Source organism: Leptidea sinapis, chromosome 41 (genome assembly GCF_905404315.1).
Source record: "Leptidea sinapis chromosome 41, ilLepSina1.1, whole genome shotgun sequence".
Taxonomy (NCBI): domain Eukaryota; kingdom Metazoa; phylum Arthropoda; class Insecta; order Lepidoptera; family Pieridae; genus Leptidea; species Leptidea sinapis.
In genome coordinates, this window is record NC_066305.1 from 7383428 (window position 1) to 7401303 (window position 17876).

A 17876-nucleotide genomic window follows, 5' to 3' on the forward strand; every position below is an offset into this window, starting at 1 on the left:
AGATCCATAATAGAGTTGCAAGATGGCAGTCTTATATAATAATAATTAAAGTACGATATATTTGGTAGGTCTGACGATAATTGGTCGTCATCTATATTTTATATCCCTAAAATTTTAAGTATTGAATTTTTTTTATTACTTTATAATATGTCAATACATCGTTTACTGGGTCAAGTTGTTGTTAGTAGCTCTCTAATTTCTGTCGTTTCCGTTAGAACGGCGCCGTAGCATGTGAAATTACTGGGCTTTTGAGACTTAACATTTAGGAATAGTGACGAGCCCAATTAAGATGCCGCTCACAATTATGTGATCACTCAAAGATCCTGCCACTGCATTGTAATGCGTAAGTCGTATCACTCAGTTGAACGACTTTTCTTGTAACTGTCTCGTAACTTTATTTCGGCGTTAGGTCTTCCGCAGGTGTTCCTTCACAAATCTTTATTTCTATTGCCTACTATCGGCTAAGTCGAGTTATAGTAAGTCTTTTGTTGGGCGATGTATATGCTTTTACAACAAGATCCCAGAAAATGTTCAAAATAAAAGTATTACGTTATTCAAAAGAACTGTTAAAACACGTTTGTGTGGTAAAGGCTACTGTAACATAAATTACATTCTCAATGATACCACAGATTGGGAATGGAGCGACTCAGGCTATTAAATAATATGTTTAATTGTAGAATATTACTTTGTAAACATATTTTTTGATGAAAAAAAAGACCGCTGAGTTTGTTACGCCCATTCTTCTCAGGTCTGAGGCATTCGTTTTGGAATGTTTGGTAGTTTTTGACTTTCAATAAGTGATGTCACATCCTATTTTGAATAAAAATATTTGAATTTGTATTAAGTCGGTCAGTTTAATTCACTTATTCTTAATAAGTCGCGGTTCATTATTTATATTATATTCTGCAATTAATGTTTTATAAAATCTCGGATTTTACGTCTAACTCCTCGTAACGTAAACAATGAAATAAAAGTGTTTTCTCTGCAGAATTTCTTTGTACACTCGCTAGCTTAATTACGATGTTTTCTCGTCGTTCGAGCTCGCGATAAAGAGTTTTCAGCTGTGAACACGTCGCCAACGTAATTCTTTTAATCGGTTTGTTGTGGTTTTCGCTCTAGTTTTATTAAAATATTTGGACTTTTTTTTTTAAAAGAAAATTTCATTAGGCGCCTTGAGCAATTATTTTGTGAGTAAAATAAAGTGGTCAGGCCTTCTAAGGAAGTTAATAATTCAAATATAGATATCCTAAAGCATATTTAGGTTTCTGTATGTTTACAATATACTAGCGTAAAGAACAACAAAGCGTGCGACAGAGAAGAAAATCTAACGGAGAAAGCGAACGTATAGTTACAATAACCGATTTTCATTATCGCTCTATAATAATTGGGTAAACATGATACCTTCTCCGTCTTTTATTTCGTAATCGTTTGTGTAAGTAGTACGCACTTATTAAAGAGGTTAAATATGGATTCATTTTTTGTATATTACGTTTTCTTTTGAGACAAAATAAAATATTTGTATTTATGTATGATACGCGCTACGCTCGACCGATGGCAAAGCTGACCGTCGGTCGAGCACTAAATGCAGCTAAACGACTAGCTATCTAACGCACACATTGACAAATCAAAATTGGTCGCTCATTATCAAGCTGTCACTGTCAGTTTGACAGTTCCGCTATAACATTATTTCATAACAAGAACATGACACAACAAATTATGATGATGATGATATGTAAACATCCAACGATTACCCCCAGGTCCAAGTCACCATTTTTTAAAACAAGGCCCGGGTTTTTTGTTTGATAAAATGTAACATAACCTCAAAATCAAAACAATTAGTAATAAGTCCAGGATTACTAGTTTTATGTACCTACATTGATTAGTTGACATAACTGATCCTATAAACTACGAAAAGGTTTTCATTAAATTTGAATGTGGATTTCGATAAGCACTTACTGGACCAGTTGCTTAAAACTTAGTGGATTTCGGCTATCTCCGTATTTTACAAGATTATAGCCGTCATCTGTCAATCTATTAATGACTGCACGTTTCTATACAATCGAGTGAATCGCTTTTTTCTTAGAGAGATTCGTTAGCCTGTTGTAGAATGCCAGACGTTCACATGACGCGGTCCAACCGCGCATTGTGACGGTGTACAATTCTAACTTTTTTAAATGATTGTGCAATATTAGCTAGTAAAATTAACAGTATTAAATATATTCTTCTCTACGTATATTTAAGTATGACTAATGTTATTTTCGTCGACCTCTCATTTACGTACTCTTTGTTTGAATGTCATCGTTGACAGGTCTGACATCATTATTAATTAAGAGAGACTCCATTGAACAGTGACAAGTGACGTTCGTACAATAAATAACTTGCTATTATCCGAATGCCTACAAAAGCCGCGTCTAGTTTTTCTTGTTTATTTGCGTACTTTTGTTAAGGCTTAAAAGGTTTTTTACGTGTATTCGCCATGTTTTGTTGGCTCTGCTAGGCTGAATACACTGGGCAGTGTTTAGTGTGCGCTGGTACAACTACGAAATGCACAAACCTGTTTCAAATTTGTTTTTGTATATTCTTCCTGCATTCCGGAGAATGACGTGTTTCAGTGTATCAGATTTTTACTATATCCAATCTATAACACGCATAAAAATGTGTTGTTTTCTTAAATTATTGTAGTTGGTGACATTTTGCAGTCGTGGTGTGATGAGAAAGCCCATGGTCGCGCATAGGGCAATAGAGAGGACTATGCTCGGAGTTTCCCTGCGATATCGATTCATCCGAAATCCGTAGGAGAACCAAAGTCGCCGACATAGCGCAAATTAATGCGGAACCGAAGTGGCAGTGGGCAGCGCACATAGTTCGACTGACAGAATATGGCCATTGGGGCAATAAAGTCCTCGAATGACGACCACATACCGCAAGACGCAGTGTTGGTAGGCCCCTAAAAGATCGATGATCTGGTCAAGATCGCCGGAATAGGTTGGATGAGGGCAGCACGGTACGATTCGTCGCGTAGATCTTTGGGGGAAGCTTTTGTGGACGTCTTCCGGCTGATGATGACGACATCTTAAAAGTAATTTGGAATAAAAAAGTAACGTAAAGTAACTATTAGGCCCCTCACTTAGGGTGTACATGTAGGTTACATGTAGATTAATTAATAATTACTAACATCAATTGAACTCAAAACAAAAGTACGACTATCCTTTAGTAACTTAAATGAATACTTGCTAACACTGCCAAGTAGCTTTCAAAAATCAAAATCAATTTATTCATGTAGGTCACATATATGACACTTCTGAATGTCAAAACAATATTATTGAATCTACCGCTACTTCGTAAAGGGTTGAGCTAATGATAAGAAAAGACTAAGTTATAAAGTCGTGGAAATCTGGTACACGATTAGAATTAAATAGGAAATTATATATATTTTTACTGTGCTGCAATCTGTAGAAATTTCTGTTCCTCTTGTCTTTCAATTTAATACCTTCAAAAAAAGCGCGTACACCTTCCTTAAAGGCCAGCTACGCTCCTGTGATTCCTCTGGTGTTGCAATGGAATGTGGGCGGCGGTGATCACTTAACACCAGGTGACCCGTACGCTTGTCCTCCTTTTCCATAAAAAAATGCCTTAATGTATAATTTTGGGGACTCTAAGGCCTAAACTGTCCTGAAAGTAGACTCGTATTTACACGAAACTTCATGATAAGAAAAATGCCCAAGACCAAGTGTTTCGACTTTCGTTGTTAGAAAAAGGTGTTATTTGCTAAAACTCATGCTACTGACAGAATTTTATTCAGTACCCCATTGAATATATACTTCACTTTAATATTTCCGTAAGATGTGTGATTACATTTTCGGTGCGGAAGAAGCTGCGGGCAGAATATAGTCTTCATATTATATATAGCGTATTCATAACCCGTCACATGCTCTAAGTACGAATCAAGTTTCATCAAGAAGGTGCAAGACAGGAACAGACTAACAGACAGATAAAAACTACTAGAACTAGAAAGCTACATTATCCCTGAGTAAGTATCTAATATATAAAATTCTCTGTCGCGGTGTTTATAGTTAAACTCCTTCGAAACAGCTTGACCGATTCTCATGAAATTCATCCCCCTAAATGTTAAAGGTGGTCCACGCCAAATTTTTTTTTTTAGTTTTTTTGACATTATTTTTTAAATTTTGATTTATTATGAGTTAAAAAATGCATAAAACTTCAAATCTTTCACCCATCTACGATCAACAGTAACTTTTGTATCGCGAATTTAATATCGGCAATATAACGTTTGCTGGGTCAGCTAGTATTATAATATAATTATTATTTCTAAAATTAGTTTGGTGTACAATTAAGTAAAAGTACGTGTGTATATATGCAATATATATATATATATATATATTTGCAGTCAGGACGAACGGTAATTGTTTATGATACATAGTTCAAATCCTACGTTGCACAGTTTGCTCAGAGTGACCCATAACCTTATCAATTTTAACATAACCAATAACTTACGTCTTTCACGATTTATATGAGAATATTTTTATACTTCATTTAGTATTTTATAACTTATTAATATTGTAAACTGAAGGCATTTGTGTGTTTTTCTTTATTGTTATAAAAGATATTTCTATTCTTGCCACTAAAGTACTTTTCATATAAAGGAAAACGTGTTTAATCTTTATAGAATTCGCCACTAATATATTGGACTTACCATCGAAGATATACAATTATTAATCAGAAGGTCTTAATAGAAGATTTAATATTTAAACCCAACATACTTTCATGAAGCTGTTGTCATATAACTGCGCAGTTTACTTCAATAGTTTCTCCATCAAACTAAACATGGTTAGTTAACACAGGGTTATTGTGTATGTCCAACGGATTAAACTTTGAAAACAACGTTTATTCGCCTGCAACGCAAAAGATAATAAGGTGTTTGTTGTACAGCTGAATTGGTGTTTTTTGTGTTCACGTGTTTTTGTAGTTTTTTAGCATACAATATGTGGTTTGAAATGTCGTTTGTATTTTTTACTATTAAAGCATTTTATAATTTATTATTCATTTTATTTTTCATTTGTTAGTTACCCTTAAATTTTTTGATGTATTGTTATAATTAATGTTGAATAGTAAATTCTTTTGACATTTGAAGTCGGTGCCAAGGCAAATGTAGTAGCAGGTACCTACACTCGCCACGCGTGACTTTGAGCCGGATAGCTTCGTCTAGCTCTAGAACAAAACAACCCACGCGGTAGGCACCGACTTAAACCGTATCAATTGGTAGCACATACACAAGCAATAGTATTTTATTAATATTAAAGGTATAAGATTTGCATGAGAGGTGTATTAAATTAAATCTTTATTAAGCTATTTTATACTTTTCAGTTTGTGAAGTCGGTTTTTTTAGACGTAGTTTTTATTTGTAACTATTCTTTACTCATGTCAGAATCAGCTCTAACGAGTTGAAGGAAATATTCTGCACCGTATTTAGTGGGTAATAACTGATCTAATATCAGTGTTATTTAATTCAAAAATTCATATTTTTTGGAGAAAAAAAAGTTTGATCTCACGAAGAACAAATTAGCATGAAATAATATTTTCTCTGAAACAAAACCGAATAGAGATGAGATATAATATACATATTTAAGATAGATAAGAAGAAGCGCTTAGCTTAAAGCTTGTGTCTTATTGTAGTGCTCCCCTTTACTCTGTAAAACGATTGAAAGTCTTTGAGGCGTTCTCAACGAAATGCTTTTCAACACGGCTATCCAGTATCCATTGTTGGAATATTGTAATGAGCTGGTAGTCGATGTAGTATTTGAAAAAGTTATGGATTTAAAACTGAAGCCGGTGATTTCAACGAATGCTTTAGATTCAAATAACACGAACGCTTTTTATTCGTAGTTTGAAATTCCTTTACACATAGCTTCGAGGGTATACAAGTTTGTAAAAGTTTTTCGAAATCAAAAGCGGAATGAGGTACTTAATGTTAATTAATTTATTGATTTTTGTGGAAATCCGTATTTATATGATATAGTGATATATTTAGTGTTGATTCTGCTAAGCTTAAGTTTTTAGATTTTAAAACGACCAGATATACTGTGACAGCTGTGAAAACGTCGATAAAATTGAGGTTGACATTTAACCACTATTTCGAGCAATGCACGAAGACTAATACAAGTGACATACAAATCGCGTATGTAAGACGTAGCTTGTTACGCACACGAATGTAATAAACCTGGCCTGTTTTCATCGGTTGTCTAGAAGCAAGAGGCTCTATCTATACGTATAAATTATCTAAGGAGTTGTCAGTCTACATGCAGAATGTAGCCTCGCTCGCCCGCGCGATATAAAGCTGTGGTAAAATGTGTCGTTCGCCGTAAAAAACGGAAGAAACCCACCCATCTAATGGAATGGAGAAACATTAAAGGATTATTAACATTATTCACTGTTTTGAGATCAAACCTTATAATTAATAAAGATCGTATTTAGTAACAAATTACTGTTATAATGTAATTTAAAACATTTTAAATTTCGTGGTCAAGTCAATTTGGCCCAATAGTCTGAGACGCTCCCTGTGTTATAACAAAAAAGTTAATCATGTGTAGAACACTTGTTTTAAAAAACGTCTATTACAAATCTGTGTCTTTCTGTTGTCTAGCCTTCAACTTTAGACATTGCTTATACATATTTAAACACGAGTCGAAGCTCGTCTAAGGCGTGTCTAACGGATAGATCATATTTACCTAGTCTTTCCATAAATACTGAAACAAAGAAAAAAATAATTTTGTATTGCATATAACATTTATTACCCTTACAGTGTGTTAGTTTTAATTGTTTTATACATAAATATAAAACAATTTAAAATATAAAAAAGCTTATTCGAAGTGGTCTCCAAAATGGACGCCAAAATGAGAAAACTCAATGAACAATCATATATGTAAATGACAGATTCCAAATTCAAATGTAATTCAATTTTGTTTATTTTTAATTGTATCAGCATTAATGGCCGGATAGTATGATGACAGATAAATGACAGTGGCCAAAAAATGTGTTCTGTTCCATAAATTTTCTTGTACGCTTCAGTTTATGTTGTCCTTAACGACGTTTTAATTAAATACAAGCTAAACACTGTTTTGTATTTGAAAAAGATAAACTTCATTATAGACGTAGTTATTGTTCGGTCACTGTCTAATAAAACACGTGTCTAAGCCATATATATATTTAAACTCTGGTTCCTGAGAGGGAGTGTGGGATGTTTGCCTCGAATTTCACACAAAAGTTTTCAAATTTTAAGTTTTATTTCAATAAGTAAATTTTGTATTTAAATATGTTTTTTTTTCTTTAAATTATTATGCTGATAGTTATATTTTATTTTGTAAAAAAAAAGATTTCACTTGCATCATGGTTTCATAAAAACTCACAAGTACATTTTTTTGCAATATCCATTTTACTTTATGCACTTCCCGCAAACAGTCATTTGGATGCAAATGACTTTATAAAAAGATGAAATAGTATAAAAGAAGTGTATGCTTTTATTTAGAAGTGTAAACATCACTTTAAAACGCAAATAACATTTCAGTACAGACTACATATACTGTCACGAGCTGCGTTGGCAGTTATAACTTGAATGACATCGTTTCTACATTAAAATATGAAGTAACATGTCCAAATGTATGGCCACGAATTGTCGCTATAAGCGATAAGTGCAAACTGCGAATAATTTGACAGAAAATAAAATATATTATGATTATACACACAAATTAAATTTGAAAACAAAATTTATGAATGATGCCTCTCGCTTTCCTCTTCCAATGAGTTAACCGTTCGAGTGATATGTCGTTTATAAATCTTGTATGTCTTGTTCAACTCTCAGGATGTGGCTTCATCTACAGGATCTACTTTACAGTTGATAGTTCATCCCCAATATTTGCATAGGAAATTGACTTGAGATGTCGCTCTTTCAAATCGAAACAATTTGTTATTTTTTAAAGTGAGAATTCTCACTTTTAGAATTAATTACACAAAGAAAATTTGAAAACAAATTTCAAAATTCGTCAAACAGGACTCGTATTCGTGACCTCTTGTTTTCCGTGCGAGCGCTCTTCCACCTAGCTAACCGTTAGAGTGATGTATCGTTGATAAATCTTCTATGTCTTGTAAAACTCTCAATTTGTGTAATCAAACCCAAAAGTGAGGGTTTATCAGTTCAAAAAATAGCAAATTGTTAATATTCAACAAATTATCCAATATACACAACAATTTTCAGAACCACCTTTATTCAACGGTTAGGTTAGACGAGAACTGCATGAAATATGTATATTCTATAATTTGTTTTATAAAAAATGTAGATTGAAATTATAATATTAATTAATTGATAATATCTTAATACATTTTGAATCCACAAAGACTAGATCTTGAAAAATAGAAAACACCTGCACTCCACATAATTATGGAATGGTATTTCCTCTTTATTGCCCGCGACAGTAATGTATTTTATATCGTACCGTGTTACATTCTCTGATTCTGCGATTTGCAAAAGAAATAACTCCAATTAAATTAAATCTAACGGCTTAGACAACTAATTCAAATAACAATCGCAAGTCTAATATCGTTGAGTCGTAAAAATCGATTACTTGTTATATCGCTTGTATGTGTCACTTCCAAACTTAGAATGAATCGCCAACCTCGTATTTATATATTGTAAGTGTTGAGAAGCATCTACTAAAAACCGCGATCATAAACACGTCATGCTTACAATATTGACTTCGATCATATTAATATGAAAATGTACCTTATTCAACTTTATGATTTATTATCAGAAAGGCAAAATTCCCTTGCCAACGACTGATGACCGAGAGGTGCCGTCGCGAATTTTCTAGAGCTTCCACGTGAGATACGTACACTGATATTCTTATAATATGATTTTAACGTTTAGGTATAGGGTTTCATTTTGAATGACGCCGACAAATTACTGAGCTAATGAGACTTATAAGACTAAAGCGACGAACACAATTGGCATATATTGACATAAATGGGCAGAGCATGTCATTTATTCATCATGTCGACTTGCTCGTTTCGTCAAAATTATAAAAATAAAAGTTTTAATTTGGCGCCTATTAAAATAGGGTATGTTAAAACCGCAACAGTATCGCAACTCCGCGCCGCTTGTGGCTCCGAGCTTCGCTAAGCCAGGATTCGTAGCCATACGATGTAGAGGTTCGTGTCTCCAGTCCCTATCCCGTTATGTCGTGTCAAAGGGTTGTAGGATGTTCTACAGCGGCACGTACAACTGACGCGCGTGGGTCGAACTGAAAGTGAATGATGAGTCTCATTTATTAAATAACGAAAACTTTGAAAATATACTTAAAATTTAGTGTACAAAGGTAATACTAATATTGATCCTAGTTGGCGCTTGCGTTTTAATTGCCTAAATGAAGTGGGTAGGTAGACTCCCACGAGGAGCTAAAGTCTAAATTAATTAATTCTACTCATGTTTTAAACGTCGCTCATAATAAAAGTAATGTACTTCGGTCTTTTATTTTAATGAGGGTAAAGAAGTTGGCGAGCAGTTCGACTTGGAGCTCAAAAATCTGGATTAACTATTTTTTTAAGTGAGATGAAAATATTTTGTGTTCGGACTGTTTTGATTTTTTTCGGTTTTATTAAAATCCATAATTATTAAAATGTTTAAATAAAACACTTTTTAAAGGATTAAAACGCGTGTAACTTTGTTTTTACATTAGATTTTTGCGTAAAAGTTATATTCTTATTATTATTTTAGTTAACCCGACGTTTCAAGACCTTTCCAGATCTAGATCTCGAAATAGTATAAAATCTAATGTAAAACAAAGTTACAATCACACGCATTTTAATCCTTTAAAAAATTATTTATTTAAATGTGTGACAGTCGCGTTAATGTAAGAAAATACTATATTATGTGTTAAGTGAGTGTTAATTAAACATTTTGAATTCGGTGATTCACCATCTCCTGAGGATGCCTCGTGTATAGACGAAACACGTTTCGAATTGATTAAAGGCTAAGCGGAATTTACACTCAATAAAGATGTTTATTTTATATTTGTGATTACAACATTTGGATTTTTTTCGCTTATTGTTTTCAGATTTGTATATAAGGCCTTTGTTACCGTCCTAATAATAAAGCGGTTTTAAGCTTTTTTTTATGAAAATAAGGGACGAGACGAGTAGTACGTTTAGCTAATGGTAATTGATACGCCCTGCCCATTGCAATGCAGTGCCGCTCAGGATTCTCGAATAACAATAGCGCACTACAGTTGCGCTCGTCACCTTAAGACATAAGATATTAAAGTCTCATTTACCCAGAAATTTTACTAGCTACGGCGCCCTTCAGCCCGAAACACAATTATGTTTGCACATTATTGCTTCACGGCAGAAATAGGCGCCGTTGTGGTACCTATAATCTAGCCGGCATCCTGTGAAATCAAAAATATCATGTCCTCCTGTATTCCTCTGGTATTGCAAGGAATTGTGCGCGACGGTGATCACTTAACATCAAGTGACACGCACGCTCGCTTGTCCTCCTCTTCTCTAAAAAAAGTTCGATTATTAAGTTCTCAACGTAATATAAATATACTTGAGTACCGTGTTATTATATCTAACAATAATTTCTCTCGCTACAAATTAATTTCTGTAGCGTGTATTAAATTGTTTTAACTCCGGTGTACACGAACGGTTGGTATTGACATAACTTATGAACTAGCTTTGTATTGAATAAACAATCTATGTTTAGCTTTCAAATGTAAACTTGGAATTAGTTGTAAACTTGTGAGCAACTTGGCTCGCGCTCTGTGCTATTAAATAACTGGTTAGGTTGATGTAAGTGTGCCGACAATGCTCTCTGAAGTTATTGCTTTTTAATTGGAGTAAGTTTATCGAAGTAACTTCCGAAGAGTATTTTTTTTATCTCATTGTCGGAATAATTAGTGCCTCTCGAACAAAAACTCATAAGTTCGATCCCTCCTGGAGTATTTATATTTCACTGAACACTGAAATGGCGAAATCGTAATTATTTGTATTTGATTAACAGTTTGTAGGTTTTTTATATTTAGATGTGTTATGTTTTTTTTAGTTTTTTACACACTTTTTTCTTTATATGCTTATAAGTTTTTATTCCGATAAGACCACCTTCTTTTAATGAGAAAGGAATGAGGTACTTTCTTCCACGTACAACTAAGCTTCCAGCTTTAAGAATGAAGAAATTTTCGGATTTGTAATTGTTAGTACAACATACAGTAAGTAATTATTCTTTTAAATATATTCAATATACTGTTTCTACTTTATACGATTTGTATAAAATAAAATAATCTTAATCCTCTTTCTAAAATAATTTCACGAAACTTAGACAGTATTAATTATACTGTATATATAGGATATTAAGAACTTTTAATCAGGATATTGCACATTAAATTTTATTATATTAATATCTTGACCCTGCCTGGTGTGATAAGTCGGGAGAATGTATATTCCCAGATATGAAATACATACCTAGATTAGTTTTCCGCCTCGTTAAAATACAGCAAAAGATCAATCTTTGAACCATGACTTGTAGAATTATATTAGTACTTAATATTACTCAAATATTGAATTAAAGTTTATAAAATGCTTTTTTAAACACTTAATTTCAAGCTCAAGAAGTAACGGAATCCTAAAATGCGGTTTACAGCCAATTTTAAACGTCCTATTAAGGCGACACTAAATGCCAGCGACCTTGAGCGATATGAGTTCACGGCTTCCGGCCCGCCATCTATGTAACAAAGCCAATATTTTTTTTAAATTCTTACGTGGAAAACAGTTTATATGCTTACAATCCTCGTTATTCATTACTAATCTGAATAAATTTACCTAGACAAAAAAGTAAAGCTATAAGAATAACTTTTCTGAGAGTTGTACTAAAAAAATGCGTCATGCCATGCCAGAAAACTTGTTTAACTGCAAGGAAAAGTGGTAGTTCAAAAAGGCTCTGGAGTGAAAACTATAACCAACAAATAAGACTTAAGTATATGTGTAACAGGATTTAGTAGTGTTCATAGTTCGAAATGCTATATTTTCACCAAAAACTTGTCTAAAAACACCTTGTTTGGATGTTTTCTGCTTACTCTTCGCCTTAACTTGAAAATTTCCAAACGTGTAAAGCAAATCAGACTTTGATAATACTTTTGATACTTTGGTCCAGTATCTAACCATTGTCACCCGGATAGTTAGAAAAACATTAACACACATACAGAAAGGAGCCTTTTAATTATAAGTACGTCTCAATGCCATTTTATTAATATTATAAATTAAGGCTGGATTGTAAATTGACAAGTTTTAGATGTTAACTGTTTACCGTAACCGTCCATTCTTTGCCGGTTAAAGCTATTGTTAATGTTTAATAGCTAAACCTGTCAAAAGTTTCAAATAAATATTCGATATTGAATTGATATTTCACTTTTTAATATTAACTTTGTCAAGGAATACGATGGTGCAACACATTCCGAAGTCTATGTTAAAGTCAGCGTTACTGTTAACATTAAATGTGACTTAAACCTTAACTATAACAGCTAACTTATGATGCAACCCAGCCTAAATAAATAAAGCCTAAAAGATTTAAAAATGAAATAATATTTTTTAAAAAGCGTTTGTTAAAATTACAAAAAAGTGTTTTTTCGTATTTTCTTTGATAAGCGGTTTTTCCGTAGTAGTTACGAATTACGAAGTTGTATTTTAATACTGTAAAATCACAGTATATTTTATATCACTGTAGATCGAACTCTTAATTAAGACTCTACTTTGGCGAGTTTTTTTAAACTAATTTATTTTAATCAATTATGTAATCTTAATTGAAATTGCTTCCTATACCGGTAGAATATCGGCCATTACGTATACAAATAGCGCTGCAAAGGAAATCGTTAAATGCACTCGTTCACGCGCCATGTTTGTGGGGATACAGCACGTGTTCACTCGTTTTAGCCACTACAATAATAATAGCTTTGATAATTTATACGGCTAGATAGAGCCTCATTCTTCTAGACAACTGATGAAAACAGGCCAGGTTTATTAGTTTTAGTGTGCGTGACTAGCTACGTCTTACACTCGCGATTTATATTTCATTTTGTATTAGTTTCCGTGCATTGCTCAGAATAGAGGTTAACTGTTTACCTCAATTTTTTCGAAGCTTTCACAGCTGTCGCAGTCTATCAAGACGTATAAATGATCTAAGAAAGCTGCCGTAAAATATAAACGTTTTTTAACATTGAAGCGACAAATCTGGATTAACCTCATTAAATATGGATAAGGAGGTGCTATATCCGAAACATATTGTCTTACGCTACATACTTTTCTTTTTTTAATTCGAGAGCGCGTTTGGGAGCACCCAATTTATGAAAGCGGGTTTCTTCGAATTTTCATAATAAGATTAACATATACTATGTGTCTTATATATATATAAGAACCATAGACTTATAATATACTAGCGTAGGGGAGACCGGGGCTGGTTGTGACATTTTTTTACAAACTGTCATATGTTTTTGATAGAGATTTTATTACTGTGATATGGTTTTAACTGAGTATAGGTTTTTTTGATAGAGTAACTATACAGGATCTTTATTTTAAATAAATTTTATGTAGCAGACTCATAGTAATGACATAAACGTTTGCGACATGCGTTACTTTCTTTTGGTATCTTCTTCCATTATTAGGACAGGCAAAGGGTTCAAGCCCATACAGCCGTATTCGTTAGTTAATTATCAAAGCCATCTTTGCTAGATTTTTACAGTATTGCTCTTTCTACAAACGTAGAATAGCAGGAGGAATAAATAATTTTAAGGATTTTTGCTTTGTTCCGCCAAAGAAGTATATAACCTCTTGCGTGCATACATAAGAACACTCACATTTTTTTTATGGAAGAGAGGATAAACGCGCTTACGGGTCGCCTGGTATTAAGTGATCACCGCCGCACACATTATCTTTCAACACGAAAGTGTAAGTGCACAAAATATAATTTGTCAAGAATCCTGAGCTCGTTGAAAACCTTAATTTTCTGTCAATGCAATTGTGCTGGTCATTAATTAATATTAAGTCAGTTGACTTACCACTGAGCCAAAGGGTCGTCATTAATCTGAAAAAAAAATAAAAACTTAAACTGGAAAATTGAGTAATACTCCAAAAGGGCACTAAACCCGCAACTCGAGCAACAACATACTAACATTATATAAAATTTGCTGTAATGATATATATATATATATATATAGTGATACTAGCTGAACCAGCAAACGTTGTATTGCCACATAAAGTAATTAAAAAAAAACAATAACAAAAATTTTTGAGGTATAAAAATAGATGCAACCGATTCTCAGACGTACCAAATATATCGTACTACAATAATTGTATTCGATCGTTACCTTGCAACCCTATAGCGGTTTTGTGAATGGAACGGAATAATGTAAAAATATCGATTTGATTCGATTTATCGATCGTAGAAGGGCGAAAATTTAAATTTGTATGTATTTTTCAATGCTGAATCATAATAAAATAAAAATAAAAAATATTGTCAAAAAATTAAAAAAAAACTTTTTGGGGTGGACTACCCTTTAGATTTTGGGGGATGGTAAATAGATAGTAGCCGATTCTCAGACCTACTGAATATGCATATAACATTTGGTAAAAATCAGTAAAGCCGTTTCGGAGGAGTAAGGTAACTAACATTGTGACACGAGAATTTTATATATAAGATTAACACTGTTTTGTTAGAATTCTCGGCACTAATCCTGTTTCGAATTGTATCGAATGTATGTACCAATGTGAGGCTCCTTTGCACATGATGCCGGCTAGATTATGGGTACAACAACGGCGCCAATTTCTGCCGTGAAGCATTAATGTGTAAACATTATTGTGTTTCGGTCTGAAGGGCGCCGTAGCAAGTGAAATTACTGGGCAAATGAGACGGGGAAAAGCGCTTGTTTGCGGAATATCTTATTACCCGCGCCACGGTCATATATCAAAATAGAAATATCAAATTACTCATTGTTGTTCCTTGTTACCAAATAATTAAGCAATTTGGCCTTTCAATTAAACAAATTTAACTTTACGAGTTTATTATTTTTAATAAAGAGTTTAATTTCCTTACGTATCCTGCCCCGGTCTCCCCTGATCTCAGATTATATTATATAAGAGATATTAATTCTTCAGAGTTCCTGTAATCTATTTCTAAGTACAAACAGTCATTAATCAATTAAACAATGTCTAGAGGAAAACAAAGTACGTTTTAAATCTTGTGCCAAGCTTGAGCAATTTGTCATGGACTCGCTTTATCAAGTCAATACGTAGGGATTAAACATTTGTGACTTGTGAGATTTATTTTATTGCTTTTGATTAATTTAACAAATATTCAGATTGGTGTTCAACAAAGTCATTTCAACTTTGTTACGGTGATAGATTTATCATGAAGATAGGACGCTTCATAAAAATATTAACTTCACTTTTATGGGATATTTTTTATGATTTCTTTATGCTTCTCACTGATAAACGTGTTGAAATAGGTATCGTGTGTTGAGAGTGTATTTTTGAATTGATCTACAATCGGGAGAGTTGTAAAAATGATAACATGTCTTTAGTTTGATGCTCGAAACGTATTTTTTTAATATAATTACGTAATGTAAGCAATATTGTAAATCTGTATTTTTGGATATACCTCAGGCCTTTGACCGAATGGTATGAGCTGTTTAAAAAAGTTCTATCAGTTACTTAAAAAATAGATACTTCTTCGTGAAGCATGGTGAAGATGTTACGCCGTTATACAATATACATGCAGGAGTACCGCAGGGCAGTGTAATGGGACCCACACTATTTCTTCTCTATACTTCTGACCTTTCTTCTTCTGGGGTAACTATAACTGCTAACTTTGCCGACGATACGGCAGTTCTGTCGTCAGATGAACTTCCAAAGTAGTCTTGACAGGATCGCAAATTTACGTAGGACTGGCTTTACTCAGCCAGTCGTACGTAACAGCAAACGAAACTAAACCTGTGCAAGTAATTTTCATTACTCGGCATTGGCACGTGCCCACCAGTCACATTAAATAGAGTTCACAAGGCCTACCATCAACTTTTAATTAGCAATTCAATTCCGCCTTAATTCAGTTTTGGTACCTAAACTGAATCGCTAAGATTCGTACCATGAATTGCCTATAACTGAATGGCGTTTGAATCGCTTATGGAAGAATGAACGAAAGAAATTAGGCTGTGGTCCGCGGTGTGAGAAAGAGATGGCGCTCTACAGTTGTTGCATAAGTCGTTAGCGTGCGTTGCGTTTCGAAACCTAAAATTATTTTAGCGATTTTTTTGCGTTTTAAAGTTGTGCTTTATAGCGTCAAATTATAAACTATTAGCCAATTTTCTGTACTTTTTTTTGCCTTGTCTTTACTATTTTAATTTTCGGTATTTATTTTCAGTATTTTGTTTTGCAATATGGTCCAATAAAGTATTCTCATCTCATCTTTCATCAATAAATGTGACCTTTACTGTATGTTTAATGTATGTTTTCACTATTTTATTAAAGTTATTAACAACATGATTCACTTTCCGCTAATAAAGTAGCAACTTTATTTGAATCGCTCACTTTGACACTTATGTGTTATAGCTTATGCTATCCAGTTTAGGTTAAATAATTACCTCATGGTACGAATGAATGAACGAACTAAAACAGTTTGCGATTCAATTTCGGACTTGATTTTACGTCAACCTACATTGAATAGCTCTAATAACATCGTGGAATGAAAAAGCAAAGCAGTTCATTTTAGGTCGTCAATTGAATCGCAATAAGAGTTCATAGTAGGCCGCTGATAAGGCCGAGAATCTCGTACATTATATAATTTAGCTTCCAATCATTGATATAGTAAGCAATGATTGATAATCCGCAGTTCCGTGGTGGAGGCAACTGACGTCCAGCTCAACATGAGAGTGGGGATCCACACGGGACGGGTGTTGTGCGGCGTGCTGGGGCTGAGGAAGTGGCAGTACGATGTCTGGTCCAATGATGTCACGCTCGCGAACAACATGGAAGCGGGAGGAGAACCTGGGTAATATTTTATTCTATATTGTTAAGCCAACTAGACAAGAAATGCTTGTTACAATCTCCGCTGCCCTTCTGTCGGTAGACTTAATATTATAAACGCACAATTTAGACAGTCGATAGGAAACACATAGAAATGTTTCTCGCATAATTTTTTTTATATCTTGCACAATGCTACGGAATCTTTCGTATGTTACTCCAACTCCGCATTCGAAATAAAAAAGGATCATTACTTCGTTTGTGTGTCGAAATCTTTTTAAGGAACGCTCGGAGAAATCAAGTTAATATTAACTATAATCTATAAACTAGACGTCCGGCTTCTGAATGAAATATTTGTATAAAGGCAGCTTGTCAAATACGTCAAGCCTATCAAGCTATCAGATCAAGGACTTCCGGCCGAGCTATTCAATTTGACAGAAACGTCAATCAAAAACGCTCAGATAATCTATACGTCTAGATAGAGAGAATCTGTTGCAGTTAGACAACCGATAAAAATAGGACATGCTTAATAAGATCGAGACGTTTTCACAGCTGTCATAGTCTATCGTATAAAATGTGATATAAGAAAAAACGTTACCTATTACTTAAATGCACTCGTTCGGTCTGCAACTTTTTTCGTGCACCTTCATTCTGGCATATCATAAAAGATTATTTGAATAGTTGTACGTGGAAGAAAGTTCCTTGAAACTGCACTGTGGAGGATCGCCACTCATCCAAATGGTAGAGATGATATCCTAATTTACGACGTGTCGTGCGAACGTGGAATTCAGCGTTAGAAATCAGGTCGA

The 17876-nt window shown here is 33.8% G+C and overlaps 1 protein-coding gene across 1 annotated transcript in view; it reads left to right on the plus strand.

The window, feature by feature from the left end:
• The window catches only part of LOC126976461 (Ca(2+)/calmodulin-responsive adenylate cyclase-like), a 177602-nt gene that overhangs the window by 133206 nt on the left and 26520 nt on the right, over positions 1–17876 (plus strand). Inside the window, exon 8 of the mRNA XM_050824781.1 lies at positions 16937–17095. Within this exon, the coding sequence (XP_050680738.1) occupies positions 16937–17095 (159 nt within the window). The remainder of the gene's footprint in view (positions 1–16936; positions 17096–17876) is intronic.